This window comes from Rhipicephalus microplus, chromosome 3 (genome assembly GCF_043290135.1).
Source record: "Rhipicephalus microplus isolate Deutch F79 chromosome 3, USDA_Rmic, whole genome shotgun sequence".
NCBI classification, from domain to species: Eukaryota; Metazoa; Arthropoda; class Arachnida; order Ixodida; family Ixodidae; genus Rhipicephalus; species Rhipicephalus microplus.
This window is the reverse complement of record NC_134702.1, coordinates 111,768,313-111,791,986: the sequence shown is the minus strand read 5'-3', so window position 1 is coordinate 111,791,986 and position 23,674 is coordinate 111,768,313. Positions and strand designations below refer to the sequence as shown.

The window sequence follows — 23,674 nt, the reverse complement described above, 5'->3', positions numbered from 1 at the left end:
AACAAGTGTGACAAAGTTAGATGGGAGGCGCCTGAAATCAATGCAGCAGCGGCTAGTTTGCGGTGAGCTGGTCGGGTCGGAAAAAAAGAGAATAATCGAGATAGAGAGAGCCAGCTGAAGAGTCTATCATGGCAGAGTGCGGGGCTAGAAAATTCATAGCAAAAATGAGTTCATGAGGGCAATCTTTGATAACGGTGAAAAGAACGACAGTGCTTCTCTTCCCATGAGAAACTCGCGCAGAGCACATGCCAAAGAATTGTGGCAGTTCCTCCATCGGTGACTCGTAAAACTCGGTTGAGGGTGGGCGTGACAACATTTTTAAGTCGGCGGTGCAGGTTAGCGCTTATAATGGACACATGCGCGCCAGTAGCTATCGATGCACTGACACAAACATTGTCGACAGTAACGTCAAAAGATTCCGGTTCGTCATTAACGTTAAGTGAGGAATTCTTATGAAGATCATGAACGCAGCTCCACCTCCAGAAACTGCACGGCCTAGTTTTCCGGGCTGAGGTGCTGCGAATAGGTCGGGGAGGCAGCATAGCGTTGTGGGGCGACCGCAACTGACGACGAGCAGGGGACGGTGACCGGTCGTAGCGAGGTCTGCTCAGAGGTGCTGCAGGAGAGGACAATGTGGTCGGCGTTGATGGTGAAAGTGATGGGGACGACTGGTGGACTCAAGTGGCGTGAGACTGAGGTGCATAATGTGACGGTGGATCCAAGCGGCTCCGGCAGTGAAGAGCGGTATGACCAATGCTTCGACAGTTAAAACATATGGGCCTGTTATCAAGGGTACGCCGTTCGGACGGATTGCGTTGTATGCGAGGAGCAGAAGGGGGATGGTAAGAAGGCTCAGCAGAGTAAATGGCAGGAACAGGAAGTAGGCCCACATTCGATAGCTCTTGTCGAACGACGGCTTGAATCAAAGAGATCGTGGTCGGGGAAGGCGCAGGCGTCGGTAATGGCATGGCTACCTGTTGCGCTGCCTCGACCTCTCGACAAATGATGCGTGTTAGGTTGTTGCATCGAGGGGCTTGGTGGAAGGCGTCTTCTAACGAAGAAGTAGCCGCTGTGTTCAGATGCGCACGATGCTTTGGGCTACGCGGCGGGCTTTAGCTTGTTTGAGATGTCAGCTTTTTTTAAGGTTCTTGTCAATGCTCGAGACGTTTTCTAAAACCAGCAGGTTGAAAGCATCGTCGGCAATGCCTTTCAAGACGTGGTTAGTTTTTTGGTCTTCCGACAAGCACTGCTCGGCCTTGAAACAAAAGACCAAGACGTGAAAAATGTAGGAGACGCAGGATTCGGTAGAAGACTGGGTCCGTGTGGCAACAGTCTTCTTCGCAGTGAGCTGACGACCAGATAAATTGCCAAACAGGTTGCGGGTCTTTTCTTTGAAGATATCCCAGCTCGTAATGTCAGCTTCTTGGCTTTCAGACCATGTTCGGGGAGTGACGTCCAGGTAGAAAAGCACGTCGGCGAGCATGATCACAGGATCCCAGTGGTGACTAGCACTGACGCGCTCGTACTGGTTCAGCCAAGTGTCAAGATCAATCGTACCATCACCGAAAAAAGTGCCTCGATCCTCGAGGCACGGAAGTATGACCTAGGTGGTGCTTGGACTGATAAGGGCAGCGTAGAGGAACTACCACCAGTCGAAGCATTCGAAACGTCACTGATGGTGCGACCACTGCACGTCTCCGTCAAGGTACGGGGGTCGTCCACCTCCATCAATAATCTTACGAATAACTTCTTTAATATTCTATTTACTAAGCACAGAAATCGACGAGCAAGATGGCGCATCGAGCATCAAACGAAAACTCACTTTGTCCTCTTTCATGCAGCCGCGTTTAGCGGCTGTTATTTATTAATATAAACGTGCCCTAGTACTTTCCAGATACGCAAGCACAGAAAAGCTACTGCGCTTTGGTATCCACAACACAGTGAAGGAACAAATATAAGGGCATTTAACGACCCAAGAAGAAAGGCTCTCACGAATCAAAGCATGCTTGCACATACTTAACCATCTCGGACGACGCACTGGTTGTACGCTCAAGAAGGTTTCCCTGTCTCCGGGAACTCGCGCAGACGATGTACTTATACTCCTGTCCAAAACTATGCTGTCAGAAATACATGACTACAGACGAGAGGCAAGAGCAGAAAACCTCGCAAAACAATTTCAGGATCGCCCAAACGTTAACCTTGCAAAACAAATTCAGGATCGCCCAAACGTTGTGTATGTTGACGCTGCTCGACAAGCGAGAGACCGTTACACCATACGCGCGGTGACCGGCATCGGAGAACTTATTTCTGCAGCCACTGTGAAAACGGTCTCAGCATTAGAGGCAGAAGAAGCCGCGATCGTGATGGCCACCTAAATTCTGGCCATCAATTTCATCCTGAGTGATTCGAAAAAGAGCGCTCATAAATTTTACAATGGGCTGTGTTGGGCCGATCAAGGCTAACTTTATCAAAAGTAGAAAGCGAGGCAATAAATTTAACTTATATGGATGCGCGCTCACGTGGGAAAACCAGGGAATGAGGCAGCCCACCGTGTAGCTTGAAGTTTAATCAACCAGGATGTGAACCACTCCACCCTGGACTTCCCGGAGGAAGGGATCACCACGTAAAGCCAAATCACAGAGTATTACCGAGAGAACCGCAAGACATACGCAGACCCGCATGCAGATATGTCAAGGGAACAGGCCAAGACCTGGATGCAAATCCAAACAGATTCTTTCCTCAGCCCCCATCGGCTGTAAAGTTTATCCAGAAGAGAATACATCAAACTGCCGACATTGCGGCTATGTGAAAGCGACCCAGAATCACATTCGTTGGGAAAGCGAGGGCAACCCCTCTCACCACGAAGAACAATACTGCCAGCTTCCCCCATCGAAATGTGGGAGTCGCTCCTGTCGTCAGCTGACTACCGCCTTCAGGCAGAAGTGGTTAACTGGGCCGAAACTGTCGTGGCAAGCTTTTTCCCACCACCTTTCGAACCACTGGCAAATTAAGTTTACCGACCTTGCTGTGCCGTCAATTAAGTTGTTTCTTTCTCGCTGTGTGTGTGTTGATGATTGGAGAGATTACTGTCTTTGACGCTGCGTGTTTTTTTTTCAGTCGTGCTGCCACGACTGTGGCTGCTGTTTTCCGTTTTTTGGCAGAAGACGAGAGTGTCAACAGTGCTGAGACGTAGTTTTGGCCTGGGAAATGCAACGACATTGGCTTGTGAACAGAAGAAGAAAAAAAAATTCTTCAAGCCTCGGACGCTCGTCTTGACACTTGCACGTGCATCACCTTCTGTGGCCTTCGATCGTGTGCACGAATCTTTCAGTTGAGTAAACCGGTTGGCTTTCCCCTATCTCTGTGAAAATGCAGTTGGCTTAGGTGGCGTAGTGTTTGTGCCTTCTATTTCTAATTTATGTCTTACGATGTACGGAACTTTTTTCTTACTTTGTGCTTGAAGCTGCTCGGGCTGAAGAAATGCATGCTTATACAATAACTGCTTTGAAAAATGTTCACAACGACAAGTATAAAAACAGAGCAGCAGTGCAAATTAAAAATAAAACAATGCCTACCTACCTCGACAATTATTTTACAAAGGAGATGAAGCTAGACTTTCCTTGAAGACAGGCCACAACCATGCAAACCGTAGAGGCACACTTTGCTAAAAATATGACTATGATCACACACAAAATTCGACTGTAATAATCAGAATAGTTATTTGATAAGTTTAAAAAACTATCAGGGCGTGCATTCCTGATGCCGTCTACAAGAGTACCGAAATAAAATGTTTTTAGTCAGAAATTGCTCTAGAATAGTTCAGAACAGGTTGAACTATGTATTTAGAAATATATAAAACAGTTTCGCCAGCTTTGAACATTGTTCACGTAAGGAAAGTGTGTTTTTATTATGTTGTGGCAGTCTCACACCAGATTGCATCGGATGTGCTTCTTGATATTGAACGCTTATCCTGTCTTCGTGTGTGTGTGTGTGTGTGTGTGTGTGTGTGTGTGTGTGTGTGTGTGTGTGTGTGTGTGTGTGTGTGTGTGTGTGTGTGCGTGTGTGTGTGGTCAGTTTTATAAGTTGCTTCTTCTCATAGGCTCATGAGCTGTATAGTGCCCGTGGCTTGATTGTTCCCAGTTTCCGTGCCTCTTCCGTGATTTGTAGTTCTCATGTATAATTTTTGCTAAATTATGCAGGAAGCAATCAGCTCAATCTGTGCGTAATCAATGAATCTAACAGATGGTCCTTCAGAGATGGTGAAGAGTTGTTCTCGGCAACCACGCTTTCTTCGTTTGTCGTGCATTGTTTTGCAGCATAATGGGGTCATTTTGAAGAACTGCGCTTCAAACTTGAGTGCTGCTGATTTCATCTGATCTGCCTTAGTGTGTTTTGTTTTTGGTGAGTTTTCGCATGTTTGTTTATTCCTGTCTCATTTTCTTTAATGCTCGGTAATCGCCCAGAATTGGCAACTTATTTAGAATAAATGAAAGAATAAGAACTCAAAAGTTTATTGAATTTTGTCGGCTAAAGCTCTGTGGAATAGATTACACGGTACCTCTGCATTGTTTGCATGAGAATAGGGACTTCATCTAACCACCGCATCAAACGACCAGCATACGATAAAGAAACAAAAAATAAGAACACTTTAAAATGTACTGGTCCCCCTTACTGAATTTCTGTCCGGATGAAGCAAGTACATTCGTCAAATACTCTGGAGGTACCACAAACAAGCTCCGAATAGCCGGAGTGAAAATCCCGCGAGAAATGCTCCGGACATGCCACGTAATCAGTCCGGCCGGCCGGAGGAAAATGCCAGAAGAAAGTACTCCGGCGGCACCGCGCAATCGCTCCGGTCAGTCAGAGTGAAATCGTCTAAAACTACTCCGAGTACACCATGCAATTCCTCCGGTGAGCTGGAGCAAAAATTTTCCTGCGGACTTCCAGAGCGAAAATGGCTCTGAAAGGGGGAACGCTAGACAACAAGCGATTTACTCTGCCCTCGGAGTATTCTTTTTTTTTTTACAGTGTACGTCGACACGCAGCTCGGCGATACCACCCGCGCACGATTGTACGCTTCAGCTCAACAATATAATAGTTTAAATTGGCGCTGCAACTCTTTTTCAAGTAGCCAGGGGAAGTATTCAGTAAGGGAGCTTATTTCTTCATGCATTCACCATCCGAATAAGTTTAAGAATCCGTCGATTCTCGGCGGAGCTACAAAAACTTGTCGCACGCTGCTAATGATTTCTTTCTTCTCTCGTAAAGAAAGCATTGAAAGATCAGCGGAAAGAACTTGAAGCTGAACAGGGAGAGATGGCACGAGGGAACATAAACTTCATGCACGCTTTGGTCCCTTGAGCACTTTTTTTTTCTTTTATCTTCAAATAAGCGGCGTTTCAGTGTGATTGCGCACAAATGCGTGGACAAGTCACAGCCTTTCGCGGCGGGTCCAGTAACAACCAAGCGCGCCACGCTCAAATCAGCCACTGGCTCATTAATGGCTGTGACGAGTGATGTTAGGCTTGTTTCTTTATTCTCGAGAGAAATGACAGGAAATATAAACTGACTTTGAGAATATATGCTTGAATCCAGGCCACATGCTGCGCTATATTATGGCTCCAGTGTTCTCGGGATCCTCGACTACCGATTGGATGTGTTTTCTGAACGCGCTCAGAAAGCGTTACAGGGCTTCTTTCAAGTCGCCTTTCTGTATATAACATTTATGTAATCTCTTAGACAATTTCTTAGCAAATTTCGGTGACTTTGAGCGTATCTATCTATCTATTTAACTATCTATCTATCTATCTATCTATCTATCTATCTATCTATCTATCGATCTATCTATCTATTTAGCCACCTTCGACAATTAGCTCTCCAGGCCGTTTCGATAATAGTTTCAATACGAAAGTTGGTATGGCATAACATGGCACTATGACGAACATATTTGGCTAGTCATAACATAAAAATCGTGATATGTATTTCACGAATGTCATGATTTACATTTCATGGTCCTGCAGCTCTTACGGTAGTTTAGTTCACATGACATGTTGCAAAACTGGTATGGTATGGCATGATTGCATGGCGAACTAAAGCCACAGACTGTAACATGAAAATCATGACATGTGTGTTATGTAACAACATGAATAAATGCCACGCTTATGATGCGCTCGTGGCCGTTTCTCTAGCGTCACATATACCTAATTTGGTATAACAGTACGTGAATGGATGACGACGGTATGTGACTGGTGCAAACATCATAATCTTGAGATGCGTGTCATGTGACAACATGACTATAAGTGACACTGATGATGCGCTGGCAGCCATTTCGCCAGCTTCACATGTACCAAGCTCAGTATTACGCGACGCCAACGGACCACATAGGTGACACATTCAAACATGATAACCGCGACATGCGTGTCACGTCACAAAATCACTACACGCCAACCTGATGATGAACTCGCGGCCATTTCACTAGCTTCACATATGCCAAAATTGTTATTCCGTGAAGCCAAGGAATGAAGAAGGTATGTCGCTGGTGCAACTATGATAATCATGAGATGCGTATTATGTGAGAACATGGCTACATGCCTCGGTCAAGGCGTCAATACATTTTGACGTGACGCGGTAAGCGTCCTCGCCGGTGTCTGTTTCGTCGCGTCGTGCCGGCGTTGCCACGCCAGGTGCCGGTCCTGCCATATATTCGCAGGCGCACGCCGCGCTGCGTTGCTATGACGCATGAGCGTTTCAGCGCAACCGGTGTCCTTCCTTCACGAAAAGAGAAAGAAATGTTGATATGCCACTTTAAAATCACCACAACGTTACGAAGCGGAGGTAAATGATACGGTACAAGACTTCCCTATCAGTATTATCATGTTTAGATGTGTCGTTTACCTTCGTCATATATTCCCGTCACATGATACCAAATTAAGTATATGTGGAGCTGGCGAAACGGCCGTGAGCACGCTATGAGCGTGGAATGTTGTCATGTTCCTACATGACACGCGTGTCAGAATTATCATGTTTGCACCTGTTATGTACTTTCGTCATCCGTTGACGTCGCGTAACACCAAACTTGGTATATGTGGAGTTAGCAAAACGGCCACGAGCACATCGTGAAGGGCCCAATATAGTCCAATGTAGCATTGACGCGCGCACATGCTAGGCACAGCGACGCTGCGTTGGCAAAACACAACCACTTTATAGTCTGACGCCAGGCGCGACCAGCGTCCGTCGGCGTGGCCCGACGGCATCCGGCGCGAAATGTGACATGCTGCATTTCGCGCCGATGGGTTACCAAGACAACACTGCGTCTCCCTCTTTTCGTGACGGAGGTATGCCGGACGCGCTCAAATGCGCATGCATCAAAACAATGTAGCGTGGCGCACGCCTGCGAGTATATGGCGTTGCTCGACGAAATAAATGCCGGCGAGCACGCGCGCCACATCCTGTACAAATGTATTGGCGTCTTGACTGTGGTATATATTCATGTTCTCACATGACAAACATCTCTTGATTATCATGTTTGCACCAGTCACATACCTTCGTCATTCAATGATGTCACGTAATACAAAACTTGGCAGGTGTGAAGCTAGCCAAATGGCCGCAAGCGCATCATGAGCGTGGCATGTAGTCATGTCGTTCGATGACACGCATCTCATTATTATCACGTTTCAACCAATCACATACCTTCATCGTTTATTCACGTACTGTAATCCTACATTTGGTAAATATGACGTTCGCAAAACGGCCGCCATCGCACCATGAGCGGAGCATGTAGTCATGTTTTTACATGACACGAATCTCAGCTTTCTCATGTTTGCGTCAGTATCGAACCTTCAATATCCATACACGTCCCGTAATATTATATTTAGTATAAGTGAAGCTAGCGAAACGGCTGCAAGCCTGGCATGTAGTCAAACGTGGCATCATAAGCCTGGCATGTAGTCATGTTTTTATATGACATGCAGCTAATGATTATCATGCTCGCATCAGTCACATACCTTCCCCGTTCATTCACCAACCATAATACTAAATTTGGTATATGTGACGCTAGCGAAACGGTCGCGAGCGTATTATGGGCGTGGAAACTAGTCATGTTGTTACATGTCACGCATGCAATGATTTTCATGTTAGGGTTGTCCGCTTATGTGCGGCAGGCAATCATGTCATACCGTACCAGTTTTGCAACATGCCATGTGAATGAAACCACCGTAAGAGTTGCAGGACCATGAATTGTCAATTTCGACATTCATGACATACATATCATGATTTTCATGTTTTTCCTAGTTAAATATGTTCTTCATACAGTCCTAATATGCCTTACCAAGTTTGGTATCCATACCATTATCGAAACGACCACGAAAGCTAAAATTCGTAGGCGGCTAGATAGATAGATAGATAGATAGATAGATAGATAGATAGATAGATAGATAGATAGATAGATAGATAGATAGATAGATAGATAGATAGATAGATAGATAGATAGATAGATAGATAGATAGATAGATAGATACGCTCGAAATCGCGGAACTACGGTAAAAAATGCTTCGCATGTGGAAGCCCCAATTCGGCTCACGTTCTGCTTCTTTTTTTTTTTTTTGAGGTGTACAACTACTCTTTTCGATAGGCTCATGCTACTCTGCTTCGGGCAGCGTTATGTTATTCTGTTTAGGGGGGGTCGTTGGACACGTTCTGGCAGTGTCTCTGTCTTCTGCCTCAACAAGAGGTGTTTTACTCTGTAAAAGAGAGTGAAGTATGGGACAAGAAAGTACTCTCCCAAAGAGACTGCCCAGCACTCTCCTAGTTTTTATAGTGCATGCACATCCAATATATTGATATGCCTGGCCTAAGCCATAACACTTGTTTCTTCACTACTTTATCAGTATACCTTTGCTCATTCACCACACTTTCTTGAGCACCTATGCTCTCGAATACACAAAGCTTCGCTGTGGAGTTTCTGATAAACACCTGATATGCTATATTTTTCTATAAATAACACAACAACGTGACTACTAATTCACACAGCTAACTGGAATCTCTTATAACACAATGAAACGGCGGTCTATAAATTTTTGCGAGTGTGAAAAGATACTAAGGTCAGTCCGCCTTTTCTTAGCTACTTGGTCAGTGTTTGTCTGCGTGACAGCGCATATCTCGCCTGACCAGTTGTCAGCCACTTCGAAACACCTATATGGTCGACTGGCAGGGAGCGCTACAGCACCAGAGCAATCGCTGGTGTAACTTTGTTCTGCTCTCTCTTAAGCCAGAGCGCCCTTTTTCTTCATTGTCATCGTTTGCCTCGTCTCGCTAATTATGCATGTGCTACCTTCTTTTATGATGAATCATTTGTAACGGCCTTAGGTTGATGTCGTTTCGTCATACTTCAAACCCTTCAATTGAGTACATTTGATGAACAATTCATTCAAAAACTTTTTGGCAGAATTTTGATGAAAAACATGCATATACATTTCTGAACAAGGCGGGCGCAATAAACAAAACACAAGTGCAGTCAGCAGGGCCAAAGTAAATAAACATTTCAGATGAATTGAAAGGTCCCACCCCCTAATAAAAAATCTCTGTTCTTGGCTCTATGATAAAAGAGCCAAAAAAAATGTTTTGCATATCAACATCGGTCCAGTTCCCAGTACCTGCAAGTTAACCATTTCAAGCATAGATATTAAATTTTATTTAGAAAATTTAATACGTGTACAGTACTACTCTATTGTAGCAGGGCGTATTTGAAATATGTGCATGTCTTCACGCGGTAAAACAAAAATTGGCATGCGAGTGTTATTTCCCAAAATAGATACCTTTAGATTTGATTATGCTCCTTACAAGAAGGAACGTAGAATAATTTTTATATGATACTTTATAAAATTAACATGTAGGTTATAATGTAAATAGTTTTGTCAGTGCGGAGGTGGTAATATACCAGTATTAAATCTTGGTAAAGCTGAATGGCTTGTAGCAAAGTGATTGATGACACATATACCCTGACTGTGTCACAAGAAATAGCCATCTACAGCACTGTACATAATAAAAGTCAATATTTCTTGCTGTCTTGAATTTATGCTCACAGTTGCAGTTATGCATTTATGACTGAATAATCATCACGTGTGTGACTGCCTAAACTACTGGTTCATTGCTCAAATCTGTTGCGCATGGCCTCCCAAGCTTGTTTTTTCTTTAGCATAGAAAAGTGTAGTGTTCCACTGTAGTAAATTGCGGTAAACCGGGAACATATCGTGGCTGTTAAGGAGTTTTGCTCATCAACAAATGCAGAGTATTACAATACGACTTTGTAACCTAGCGACCTTATTCCACCAACTTACATAAGAGCTGAAAATCAGTGAAACCCTCTTGGGTATCGTATTACAAAACAAACTACCACTTTTTGTTCCGAGCTTATTCTTTCTATGAAATGCTAAGCATTTTTTAGCGAACTTATGTGACTTTAAGCGTGTCTATCTATCTATCTATCTATCTATCTATCTATCTATCTATCTATCTATCTATCTATCTATCTATCTATCTATCTGTCTGTCTTTCTATCTGTCTATCTTTCTTTCTAGCCGCCTACGACTTTTCACTCTCTTGGCCATTTCGATAAGGGTATCAATAGCAAACTTCGTATGGCAGAACGTGACTGTATGACGAACATATATGACTAGTCATAACATGAAATTAATGATCCAGATTTACATTTCAGGGTCCTGCAGCTCTTGCAGTCGCTTCGTTCACAAGGCATTATGCGAAACTGGTATGTAACGGCATGATTGCATGGCGAACACAAGTGACAGACCCTAACATGAAAATTGTGCGGTTATGTAACAACATTTCTGCGTGACACGCTCATGATGCGCTCGCTGCCGTTTTTATAGGGTCACATATACCAAATTTGGTATTACTGTACGTGAATGAATGATGAAGGCATTTGACTGGTGCAAACATGATAATCATGAAATGCGTGTCATGAAATAACATGAATACATGCCGTGCTCATGATGCGCTCGCAACGGTTTCTCTAGCTTCAATCATAACCCATTTGGTATTACGGGATGTGAATCGTTGACGAAGGTATGATACGTGTGAAAACATGATAAGCATGATAGACGTGTCATGAGCAACATGACTATGCTTTACTCATGATGCGCTCACGGCTGTTACGCTAGCTTCACGTATACCAAACTTGGTATTACGCGATGCGAACTGATCACATAGGTAAATGACAAATCCAAACATGATAATGACGACATGCGTTTTAAGTAAAAACATGCCCACATGCCACACTGATGGTGCGCTCGTGGCCCTTTCGCTAGCTCACATATGCCAAGTTTAATATTACGTGACGACAATAGATGACGAAGCTATGTGACTGGTGCAAACATCTTAATCATAAGATGCGTGTTATGTGAGAACACTACATCCCACAGTCAAGACGCCAATACATTTCGGCGTGACGCGGTGCGCGTGCTCGCGGGTGTTCACTTCGTCGAGTCAAACTGTGTTTTAATGAAAAATAAAATGTGTTTTAGTTTGTCGTGAAATGTGTTTTAATTGTTTGAAGTCGAACGTACCTTCGTCTGAGGAGCCAGAACCCGAGCTTTCAGAACCTGAAAACATTACAAGAAGACAAATGTACATTTCAATAAATTATTAATGCAAAAGCGCGTACTTGTTCAGGTTGTTGCGCGCATTCCTCAAGGTAGAAAAATGTAAAATGCATCAAGATATGCGGGATGCGCATGGTTCTCGATATGAAAGTGTTCTTCGACCCGTAAATGACATTTTGTTCTTGTATATACTGATATACGATTTTTTGTTTCATCACTCAAAGTTACCCTATTGCAAAAACGGTGTGAAGCTAGTGCGTTTTTTGGCACTGGTACACGCTGGAGACACTGGTACACACTTGTAATGACTGGCACTTCGCTGGGCGCACTAGGAAAAAGCTGTGTCGCACTAGTGGGGGGCGCTGGCTAAACCACTGTGATGCTGGTGCGCACTGCGAAGCGCTAGAAGCCCTGGTATTTTCTCTGGCAAGCGCTGGTGAAAAGTAGAACGCGCACTGTTTTTACCAACGCGGCTGCAGGTGCATGTTATTTAAGCATGTGCCGAGGTGTGTTTCGGTGTCGTTGAATACAAAACGCCTGATTCGACTGCAGGGAGAGATGCTACGCTAACAGATACCGAGCATACGTAATTTTTGCGGCACACGTACGCAACAACTATATTACACCTTTTTCGCATATGTCCCCGCGTAAACCGGCCATATTCGCATCATCCGTGTAATGCTGTAACGATTCCAAATTGCAGTGTTTGTAAGCCTGAAACTGCGTGCCACTCCTAACAAAAACAGGAAATTGTTTTTGACGCAAAGTTGACGAAACGTAAATGAGCTGTTTTGATCGCTTCGCAAGGTATCCAGCGGAGGCGAGATAAAAAGCTGTCGTTCGACTCCGCCACACCACATAAATGTATGTCTGGCGATGCTTATCCTTCTACTCACTTCAGGTAAGAGTTAGAAATCTACGGAAGCTCAAATGCAGAATCTTCAATCATACCAACTCAACGCGTCGAGAGTGGTCTGACCCAGTACCCGGCCCAGCGAGTATTATACCTGTCGTGCCAGCCCCGTTGGTATATACGTTACTGGCGCTTCTTGCTTCATGTGCACACAAATTTAAAGCGTGAGAATAGCTGTCAAGTATAGTATAGACATCCATGAACCTGAATCATTTAATTTGTCTTGTGTCGATGTTCGCACAAGGAGCGCTGACGATCGAAAGTCGCGCTTTCAGCTACGCAGGCTGTCACCGAAAGATGCCGCCCGCACTTAGCCGGTACTTCTGTGACTTATATGTAACAACATACAATTTTCAGTTGGTAATTTGGCACGCCTTCGTTAACTGACTCCCTATCATACTTTTTCAGAGGATTGCGTTGGTATTTTTATGGGTGTTTGTTTTAATTGTTGGTACTGATATAATTGCATATATCTGTACACTGGCACGCCCATTGTATACTGTCAGCGGAGGCCAGAAAAAACGGCTGTCGCTCGCCATCGCCACTCCGTAAATGCATTTCTGGCATTTATTGACCTTCAACTTACTTCAGGTACAGTTTACGTAACAGTTGGAAATATTGCGAAGCTCAAATGCAGAAACTTCAAGCATCGCAAGTCAGCTGCTTCGAGAGAGGCCTTACCCAGTGCGCCGTCCCAGCGAGGCATATACCGTGCCGCCCGCGTCGTTGTTCCTGCTGCCGGCGCATTTTACTTTAAGTAGGCACAATTCTAAAGTGTAAGAATGACATTAAAGTACAGTTAACACATCTCTGAGCCTAAATCAATCATTTATTCGCGTGTGCGGTGCCCACACAAGGAGCGGCGACGATCGATGTGTCGTGCTTTCAGCAACACAGGCTGTCACTGAAAGCTTCTTTGTGAGCGCAGGAGCCGGTACTTCTCTGACTCGTACGTAAAAACTGGCAATTTTTAGTTGGTAATTTGGTACGCGTTAGTGAACTAACATACTGGCATACTTTTTCAGCGGATCGCATCAGTCCATTCTTCGGCGGTATCTTAGTTGCATGTATCGATATAACTGCAAATATGTATTCGTGTACGCCGGTAGTGTACTGCTGCATTATCGCTTGCGCGAAAAAAAAACTCAATATTCAGTTGTGCGCGTGGATATCTACCAAACAATACATGGAAATCATCTGTATTTGTTGACCAGTAGCAAGTTCTAGAACCGACTATCAAAGGAAAAAAAAACTTTCGGCAGCAACAGCTGACAATTTGTGGCCGCTCCTCCAGTCAATTTGAGGCTTTTTAGAGTTGAGATGTAGATGCTTCAAAGAACTTTGCTTTTGCTAATATATGCATGTCATTAGGAGCCCGGAAGCTGTTTGTCATTGTCGAATCAAGAAGCAATTGTTATTTGGAGAGGAATATTGTGTCAGTCTTGACTATGCGACTTGAAAACACGAAGTTGAATGGCGCGTTCTTCGGATGAATAGTCGTTTAACGACCATATATGCACGTTCAGGCGTGGTGTAGCGAGTAGCGTACGCGGTTAAAAATCATCAGGTAGCCAGTTCAAATCCCGTCAAGCCTTGTTTATTTTTTAAAATATTTATTGCATTTTTATTGCGCGCCATGTCATTTATATACTGTAGGCATTCATTAAGCACATCTACTATCTTTACACATATTCGTCATCATAAATGGCCGTCATCTTCATCTGTTGTGAGGACTTGGCTTGTCTGAATTCTGTGCCTTCGGCGTGGTCACTTCATCGTGTCTTCTGGGCCTAATAAATGTTGCCTTCACCATTACATCACAAGTGATGAAGTGTGCTCTATGATCTTCCGTCCTCTCCCTCCCGATCTGCCTCCTGGAGCTCCGCTCAGGTCATCGTTTGTGCCAGGTGTCTGGTAACATGCCTCAGGACGAGCCAATCAGCGCTTCTGCGTCTACCTCCACGGCCACGGCTACCACGGCCTATTCATCGTAGATTATCACGGCGCACCAGCGTGAGCCGCCCACGTTCGCCGGACTTCGAGTTGAAGATGTGGAGGATTGGTTGGACCAGTTCCATCAAGCGAGTTTCACTAACAACTGGGATGATCCTATCAAGCTTCGCCGTATTTCCTTCTATCTGACAGGCATAGCGAAAACATGGTTTTTCAATCATGAAACGGACATTACGGACTGGACACGTTTCAAGCAACAGGTTAGCCGAATATTCGGCACTCCGGTGGTTCGTTCAGCTCTCGCGATGAAAACACTGGATGCTCGCAAACAACAATGCGGTGAGTCTTACACATCGTACATAGAGGATGCGCTTGCTCTCTGTCACCGTTTCAACACGTCCAGGTCTGAATCACAGAGAGAGTTCGTCATCTATTGCAAGGAATTGGCACGGTCGCGTTCAACGCCTTGGTCATTCAAAATCCGACTACAGTCGCTGAGGTTGTTGCCACGTGCCAACGCCTAGACGAACTTGAATCCCAATGGTTACCGCAGGACAGCGCTGAAAACACCACCACGACTGATGCCTCATTGCGTGCCACGATCCGGCTGATTATACGAGAAGAGCTGCAATCTTTCGGCCTCTCAATGACACCGAGTCCACCTCCCCCCTCCCACAATGCTTTGCGCGACGTTATCAAAGAGAAGTTGGCGTCCATGACCAGGCCGGCGTATGTAGACTCTCCAGTACCTCGACTCCAGCCGACGCACGCACAAGTCCTTGCTGGCTCACCACCCGTCGTACAACCGATGCCCTCACACTCGACGCCTGTCCCGCTGGCCTCGTTGACTCCGAGTGCGCCTAGCCAGCCCTTTCACTCACCGTGGCGGCCGCCTCGTCCGATCTGTTATTACTGCGGCTATCGGGGCCACATTGCACGCGTCTGTCGGAATCGTCAGCAGGGCGAGCGTCGTGGATTCGACAACTACAAACGGCATGATGGGACAAGCTGGTACGCTTTCCAACGTCGTCCTTATGATCCGCCGCTACGTCGCTCACCGTCTCCAACTGCGACATCTGAGCCAACCAGTTCTTGCCGCTCTACTAGACGCCACTCACCTTCCTCCCTCCGCCACTCCACGTCTCCATTGCGACCTGTCTCGCAATTCACCAACCAACGCCCGGAAAACTAACCTCTGCAGCTTTTGGAGGAAAAGCTGCATCGAACTAAAAGACAGAAATTCCTCCAGTGCGTCCATATAATACGATATCTCTTTTAATGAAAGGTGTGTGTGTGGACGCTTTATAGACACTGGTGCTTGTTTGTCTGTGATTGATCATTCTTTGTGCTCACGTCTGCGAGAAGTCACCACCCCTTATGATGGACCTACACTGCAAGCTGCTCAAGGGGACGCCATTAGACCTGCCGCTATGTGCACCGCTCGAGTTTTCATAGCTGGTCTTCTTCATTTTGTGCGATTTGCTGTGCTCAGGTAGTGTGCCAACCAGCTTATTTTAGGCTGGGATTTTCTCTCTACGGCGAACGCTTCCATCTGCCGTCGAGAAAATGTTGTTCATATGATGGAAACTGACTATGACCTGTATGCGGATGACAAGCCCGTTCACTTGCTCGCTGCTAAAGATACCGAGCTACCACCTGGTCATCAGCGGATAGTTACCATCACTTCTAATGTGATCGACTCCGGTGACGTGTTTGTCCAACCGTCTGCACGCTGTCTCGCAAGAGGTATAGCCCTTGCTTCAGGTCCAGCACGATTCCACAATGGCTCCGTACTTCTCTACGCTACAAACCAGACTTCTGAGAAAATTTTCATTCCTAAAGCCACCAAAATGGCTTCCGTTTCTGAATCACAACCTGTCTCTGTTGTCCCGCTTATGCCAGCGTGTTCTTACCTTCCTTCTATTGGACGTTCATCAAGCGTTTCTGTTCTTGCTGCGACGATTAGTCCAGAACTGACCTCTTAACAGACATATGAGTTGCTTGCCTTGCTACAAAAGCATAGGAGATTGTTCGATGCCCATTCCTCATCTCTGGGACAGACGCCCATTATTAGGCATTGTATCCAGACCGATGGCACTTCCATCGTACGCCGTCGACCGTATCGCGTCTCTTCATCCGAGCGTGAGATCATTGAACAAAATGTAGCCGATATGCTTCAACGTAACATTATACGTCCCTCCGCGAGTCCTTGGTCGTCCCCTGGTGTTTTAGTAAGGAAAAAAGATGGCTCCGTGTGATTTTGTGTGGACGACAGAGCACCTAATAAGATTACCCACAAGGATGTTTACCCCATGCCACGCATAGACAATGCTTTGGATTCACTCAAGGTGCTGAGTACTTCTCAAGCCTATACCTGCGTTCAGGTTACTAGCAAATACCCATGCACGAGGATGACAAAGAAAAGACAGCGTTTTCAACACCAGATGAGCTGTACGGATCCAACGTCATACCATTCGGCCTTTGCGATGCTCCAGCAACATTCGAGCGGATGATCGACACAGTTTTACGAGGCTTGAAGTGGAAGACTTGCTTGTGCTATTTAGACGATATCGTTATTTTCTTGTTAACCTTCCCTCAGCACTTGCAACGACTGGACGAAGTTCTTACGTGCCTTGCAAACGCAGGCCTTCAGCTGAACACCATGACGTGCCGTTTTGCGAGCAAGACGATTACATTGTTAGGCCACATGGTAAGCAAGGACGGTATTCGTCCCAATCCTGACAATATTTCTGCTGTCCAACACTTCCCGCGTCCTGAAAAGTCAAGGTTTTGCACAGTTTCTTTGGCCTCGCTTCTTATTTTCGATGATTCATTCGAGACTGCGCCTCAATAGCTTCACCATTGAGCATGTTGCTCGGATCAGGCGTCGCCTTTGTGTGGTCTCCTGAATGTGAAGCGGCGTTTGCCCAACTGAAGTGTGAACTCACATCCGAACCAGTCCTCTGCCATTTCGACGAAACCGCGCCTACGCTCCTGCATACAGACGCTAGTGGTCGAGGCATCGGTGGAATTCTCCTACAGTGAAACAAATCTTCACGTGAGAAAGTCGTCGCATACGCGAGCCGTGCACTGACCCCTGCCGAAAAGAAATATACCATCAACGAACAGGAGTGCCTAGCGGTGGTATGGTCAATACAAAAGTTTCGACCTTATCTCTACGGCCGCCACTTTACTGTGGTTACAAGCCATCACGCCTTGTGCTGGCTCTCCACAATCGTGAACTTGTCCGGCCGCCTTGGTCACTGGATTCTTCGCTTACAAGAATACAACTTCACGATCACATACAAGTTGGGAAACAAGCATCAAGACGTCGACGCACTTTCGCGTTGCCCACTCTCTTCGGAACCACTTAACACAACCGCCACTGTCGCATTCGAGAAGCTTCCGGCCGTCTCTTCCTTACATGTTTCGTCATTAGCTACTGTGGACCCAACTTCTCCAAGCGAGTGTGGTTTGTTCTTATTGCACCAACCTGCTGACCCTTACTGTCGCCGCATCATGAACCGTTATGACGGGACTTGCCGACCCCTTAACGCCCGTCTTCACTGATAGCTGACGCATTTCAAGCTCAACAACCACGTCCTGTAGCGTCATATCTACCACGCTGATGGTGAACGCTGGGTGCCCGTTCTATCTCGCTCTCTTCGGGCTCAAGTCCTCAACACATATCACGACGGCATGTCTGCTGGACACATGGGCTTCCAGAAAACGTATGACCACATAAGTTTTCACTACTACTGGCCGCGCTTGTCCACCTGTGTTGCGAAGTACGTTGCCTCATGCGCCCTTTGTCAGCGCCGCGAGCTACCTACATCAACTCGAAGTGGACATTTACAACCGCTCCCGTCTCCCCTGCAACCATTCGAGGTAGTTGGTATTGACCTGTATGGTCCGCTTCCTATGACTGTCACGGGCAATCGATGAATAGTTACAGCTGTCGACCACCTGACCCGCTACGCTGAAACAGCTCCCGTTCCTTCTGCATCAGCTTTGGAAGTGGCCGACTTCATTCTTCGAGCAATGCTCCTTCGACACGGAGTTCTTCGTGTAATCCTGAGCGACCGTGGAAGAGTATTTCTTTCAGAACTCGTCGAAGAGCCGCTCAAGGCTTCCGGCACTACACGCAAAACAAGCTCCAGTTACCATCTTCAGACGAACGGCCTGACTGAGCGCTTTCATTGTACACTGTCAGATAAGATAGCGATGTATATCAAACCCGACCACAGAAACTGGAACACCAATTTGCCATTTGTCACTTTTGCGTATAATACCTCTTTACAGCGCACAACCGGTTACTCGCCGTTCTACCTCGTCCACTGTTGCTGCCCCTCTTCTTCGGTCACTCGCCTGCCAAACCATGTTCATCTTCAAGTGAAGAATACGTGTCTCGTCTACTTCATTGCCGTCAGCTGGCTCGCGTCAACACTGAAGCCAAGCAACAGGATCGCAAGCTTGAATATGATGCCTCTCATCATGCCGTGTCTTTCAGCCCTGGCGACGAAGTCCTCCTTCTTACACCTATTCGCACTCCCGGACTGTGCGAGAAGTTTCAATTACGCTTTATTGGCTCCTACACTGTCTTGGAGCAAACGTCTCCTGTGAATTATCGCGTGGCACCCGTTCTTCTTCCGACGGACCACCGCTACAGGGCAGCAGAAATAGTCCACGTATCCCGCATGAAGCCTTTCATACGGCGTTCCTCTTCGCTTTTAACTGCAGCCAAGAACTGCGGTCAGGATGACGGCTTTCAAGTGGGGGGGGGGGAAGCTAGTGTAGGCATTCTTTAGGCATATCTACTAATTTTACACATATTCATCATCATGAGTGGTCGTCATCTTCACCTGCTGTGGGGACTTGGCTTGTCTGAGTTCTGTGCCTTGAGCGTGGTCACTTCATCGTGTCTTCTGAGCCTAATAAAGGTTGCCTTCACCGTTATATCACAATACTAATTTATTTATGGCGAATGGGCGTCCTCGTTTTAACCCTGTGAAGCCAATTTGCATAGAGTACTAGGACACTGCCGTTTCAGCGTCCCAGTACCTGCGCTGGGAGGCACAGGTACCAGCGCCATACTGGGTCCATAATCAGGCATGGCGCTGAACGCTGGTACCCAGTGGCGCTGGTTTTTGTAATAGCGTAGTTTCAGAAGAACTCATGTTGCTTAGCCTAAAGGTGATATCCGATTGCACCTATAGGTTACCCATCAGGGGCTCATCAGCATCATATATCGGTGGACTCAGTCATGAGTTGACCCACTTGGACTCACTCAGACTTAGATAAATTCTTGAGTCCGAGCGATTACGGGTGAGTATTTTACTGGCGAGTTTGAGCTCGAGTGTGTCTGGTGGAAGAAAATTTTCGTTTGTGCGAATACGAGTTAGTTCCACTCAGGAAAAGAGTGGTGAGCCTGAGTTCCATAGTGAGTCGAAAACGCCAAATTTACTTCTGAAGTGAGTGTGAGTTCCACTTTTTCAGCCTATCGTCTTATCTACTCATCTTCAGTAATAATATTATGAAGTCTTGGTTTGGAAGACCTTTGCGATGTAGGCGGCGATTATGTCAGCAAGAGTGCGGTGGAATCGCTCAGTGAGGCCGTTAGTTTGGGGATGATAACTAGAGGCAGTCTTGTGAGTTGTGCCAGAGGCGCGAAGAAGTTCGTTCACTAGTTGTGAAAGGAAGGCCCTTCCACGGTCGCTGAGCAATACACGCGGAGCACCATGACGCAGTATAATGGCTCGGACGATGAAGTCAGCAATTTCTGAAGCTGAACCGGTAGTGACAGATGCCGTCTCGGCGTAGCGCATCAAATGGTCAACGGCTGTTACTATCCATCGGTTTCCAGCAGCACTGACTGGAAGGGGGCCATAAAGATCGATGCCTACAGCTTCAAATGGTGTGGCTGGGCATAGAAGAGGCTGTAGTGTACCGGCTGGAGCAGGTGTGGGTAGTTTTCTACATTGGCAGGTAGTGCAAGACCCAACGTACCGAGCTACACTAGTGGTAATACCTGGCCAATAAAACCGACTTCGAAGGCGATTATAGGTTTTGTGGTAACCAAGGTGACCAGCCGTCGGATGGTCATGAAGTGCTCTGAGGACTTCGGACCGAAGCGATCGGGGTAGAACGGGAACCCAGCGCTGACCGTCAGGATGGTAAATTTTGCGGTACAGCACCGAGTTGTCCAGCTTGAACTGCGAGAGTTGGCGACGGAGCCTCGCATTAGGTGGACGGGAACTGCCAGTGAGGTAGCCTATAATACGTCGACAGTATGGGTCAGCCAGCTGTCGAGAAGAAAAATCGTGCGGGTCGTCCGAAGGCAGCTGGTCCATAGAGGCGAGAGAGGAAACCGCCGTAGACGTGGACTCCGAGGGCGTGTTGTGCGAATTGATTGCGGAAACCTCGAGTGGAGTCGCTGGTAGTGGGCAGCGAGAAAGAGCGTCGGCGTCACTATGTTTCCTGCCACACTTGTATACGATGGCGAAATCATACTCTTGTAGGCGTAGAATCCAGCGGCCGAGGCGTCCCGACAAGTTCTTGAGTGTCGAAAGCCAACATAGAGCGTGGTGGTCGGTCACAATTGTGAAAAGGCGACCGTGAAGATAGGGACGAAATTTCTGCACTGACCAAACGACGGCGAGGCACTCCTTCTCGGTTATCGTGTAGTTCCTCTCGGCTGTGGAGAGGACGCGGCTGGCGTACGCAACGCCTCGCTCTCGCGAAGAGTTGTCGCGCTGGAGGAGGACGGCTCCTGAACCGTGGCCACTAGCGTCCGTATGGAGGAAGGTCAGTGCACCATCGTGAAAATGAGAAAGTACAGGATCAGTCGTGAGGGCACTCTTCAACCTGTCGAAAGCCGATTCACATTCCTGAGACCACTGAAAGGGCGTACCAGAAGCAAGTAGCTTGTGGAGTGGTGCGTCTATGGAGGCAAAGTTTTGTGTGATTCACCGAAAGTAAGAGGCGAGACCAAGGAAACTTCGCAAATCTTTCGGCTTCTCAGGGCGAGGGAAGCGAAGCACCGCAGCAGTTTTCTCAGGGTCTGGACGAATTCCGTCCTTGCTCACAACATGACCAAGGACCTTGATAGATCTGCTGGCGAAATGGCACTTCTTGGTGTTAATTTGAAGACCAGCGCCCGCAAGGCAAGTCAGGATCTCGTCCAAGCGTTGCAGATGTTGAGGAAACGTTGACGAAAAGACAGCAATGTCATCGAGGTAACATAGGCAAGTCTTCCATTTCAGGCCACGCAGCACGGTGTCAATCAAGCGCTCAAAAGTTGCGGGCGCATTGCATAGACCAAACGGCATAACATTGAATTCGTATAGGCCGTCCGGGGTTGCAAACGCCGTTTTTTCTTTGTCATCTTCATGCATGGGGATTTGCCAATAGCCGGAACGCAAGTCGAGGCTTGAAAAGAATTCAGCACCTTGTAAGGAATCGAGGGCGTCGTCGATACGTGGCATGGGGTATACGTCCTTTCTAGTGATCTTATTGAGTGCTCGGTAATCGACGCAAAATCGTACGGAACCGTCTTTTTTACGCACCAGAACCACTGGAGACGACCAAGGACTGGTTGAGGGTCGGATTATCTCCCGTTGCAGCATAACGTCTACGTTTTCCTCAATTATTTTCCGCTCAGCTAGGGAGACGCGGTAAGGACGACGATGCACAATGGATGTTCCGTCGGTCTGAATACGATGTGCTGTAGCAGTTGTCTGACCCAGGCTGGCTGAATGAATGTCAAAAGAGTTTGCATGCTTTTGCAACAAATCAAGCAGCTGCAGCTTCTGTGAGTCTGTCAAGTCCTTGTTGATGGTTGCTGTAAAGGCCGAGGAAGCAGTATGATCTCCAAGATGGCCTTTAGGGGAGGCAGGAATAAGAGGCACGACGCACACGGGCTCCAGATCGGCAACGCAGGCGACAGTAGTGCCCCGCGGCAGTAAAATGTTATCTGGTGTGGTGTTCGTAGCAGCGAGGACAGCTGATTCATTGTTGAAGCGAGCCACACCTGATGCGAGAGCTATGCCTGTATTGAGGCAACGGGGCGATGGAGTGACCAAAATGTCACCAGAGTCAACGTCGTTAGACAAAACAGTGACTAATTGATGTTCGTTTGGGGGTTACTCGATGTCTACAGCAGCGACGAGTCGAAGTGGCCTGTAGGTTTTGTCACTAAGCAAGTGGTCTGTGTCAGTAAGATGGACGACACGTTGTGCACAACAAATAGCCGCGGAAGCTGATGAAAGAAAGTCCCAGCCTAAAATGAGTTCGTGGGAGCACGGGGATAGCACAGCGAATTGTATATAATGAAGAATGTTGTCGATTAGCACACGGGCAGTACAGAGAGCGGAAGGGCGAATCATTGTTCCCTGGGCTGTAACCAGTGTTGGTCCATCATAAGGCGTCGTGACTTTTCGAAGACGGGTACACAAATTAGCACGAATAATAGAAAACCCAGCCCCAGTGTCCACCAAAGCATCAACGTCCACTCCCTCAACTGAGACTGCAATCATATTGTAAGGGCGCGCTGGAGGAATTGAAGTACTGTGTTGGAATGCAGTTTGTCCTCCAAAAACTGCATCGCTTAGTTTTCCGGACGCCGATCAGAAGCGAGGGAAGCAGGTTGAAGAGGAGAAGAAGAGCGACGGTAGGGCGATGGTGAACGGCGTCTGGTTGATCGATGACTACTGCGCAGTTCACCGGATGCTGGCGGAGATGGAGACCGACGCGGCGGTGACGAATAACGACGGCCCTGGTACAAGGTTCCTGCGGTATAGTCTCGTTCGCGTATGTCGTACCCTCGGCGCTCATCTTGCTGGCGCTTGCAGCGAAAGCGTGAAATGTGACCACGATAGCCACAATAATAGCACGTAGGGCGAGTCGATCGATAAGAAGGGTAGTAGCTTGTGTTAGATGCACCGGGAGAGAGAGCAGTGAGAGGGACAGATGATGGCTCAGGCGGTGGTGATGGAAAGCTCGTGGGAAAGCTTCTGGGAGGTGCGGCAGCAACCGACGCATACGTTGGTGGCGGCGGCGTCGAGCTGACGGTGCCTGATGGTGCGGCGACGGCATGCGAGAATGATGGGAGAGTACGAGCGACAGTGGGCTGCAGGTGGGCCATGTGGGTCATGGACGTGAGCTCCTCCCTGATGACATCCCGCAATGACGTTGA

General features: G+C 47.0%; 1 protein-coding gene across 2 annotated transcripts in view; it reads right to left on the bottom strand.

Annotated features, from left to right (window-relative positions):
- LOC142803292 (evasin P467-like) overlaps nt 1–23,674 on the bottom strand; it is a 115,604-nt gene that overhangs the window by 69,741 nt on the left and 22,189 nt on the right. For both annotated transcript variants that reach the window (XM_075888420.1, XM_075888421.1), the window contains exon 3: nt 11,580–11,615. In XM_075888420.1, coding sequence (XP_075744535.1) covers nt 11,580–11,615 — 36 coding nt within the window. The remainder of the gene's footprint in view (nt 1–11,579; nt 11,616–23,674) is intronic.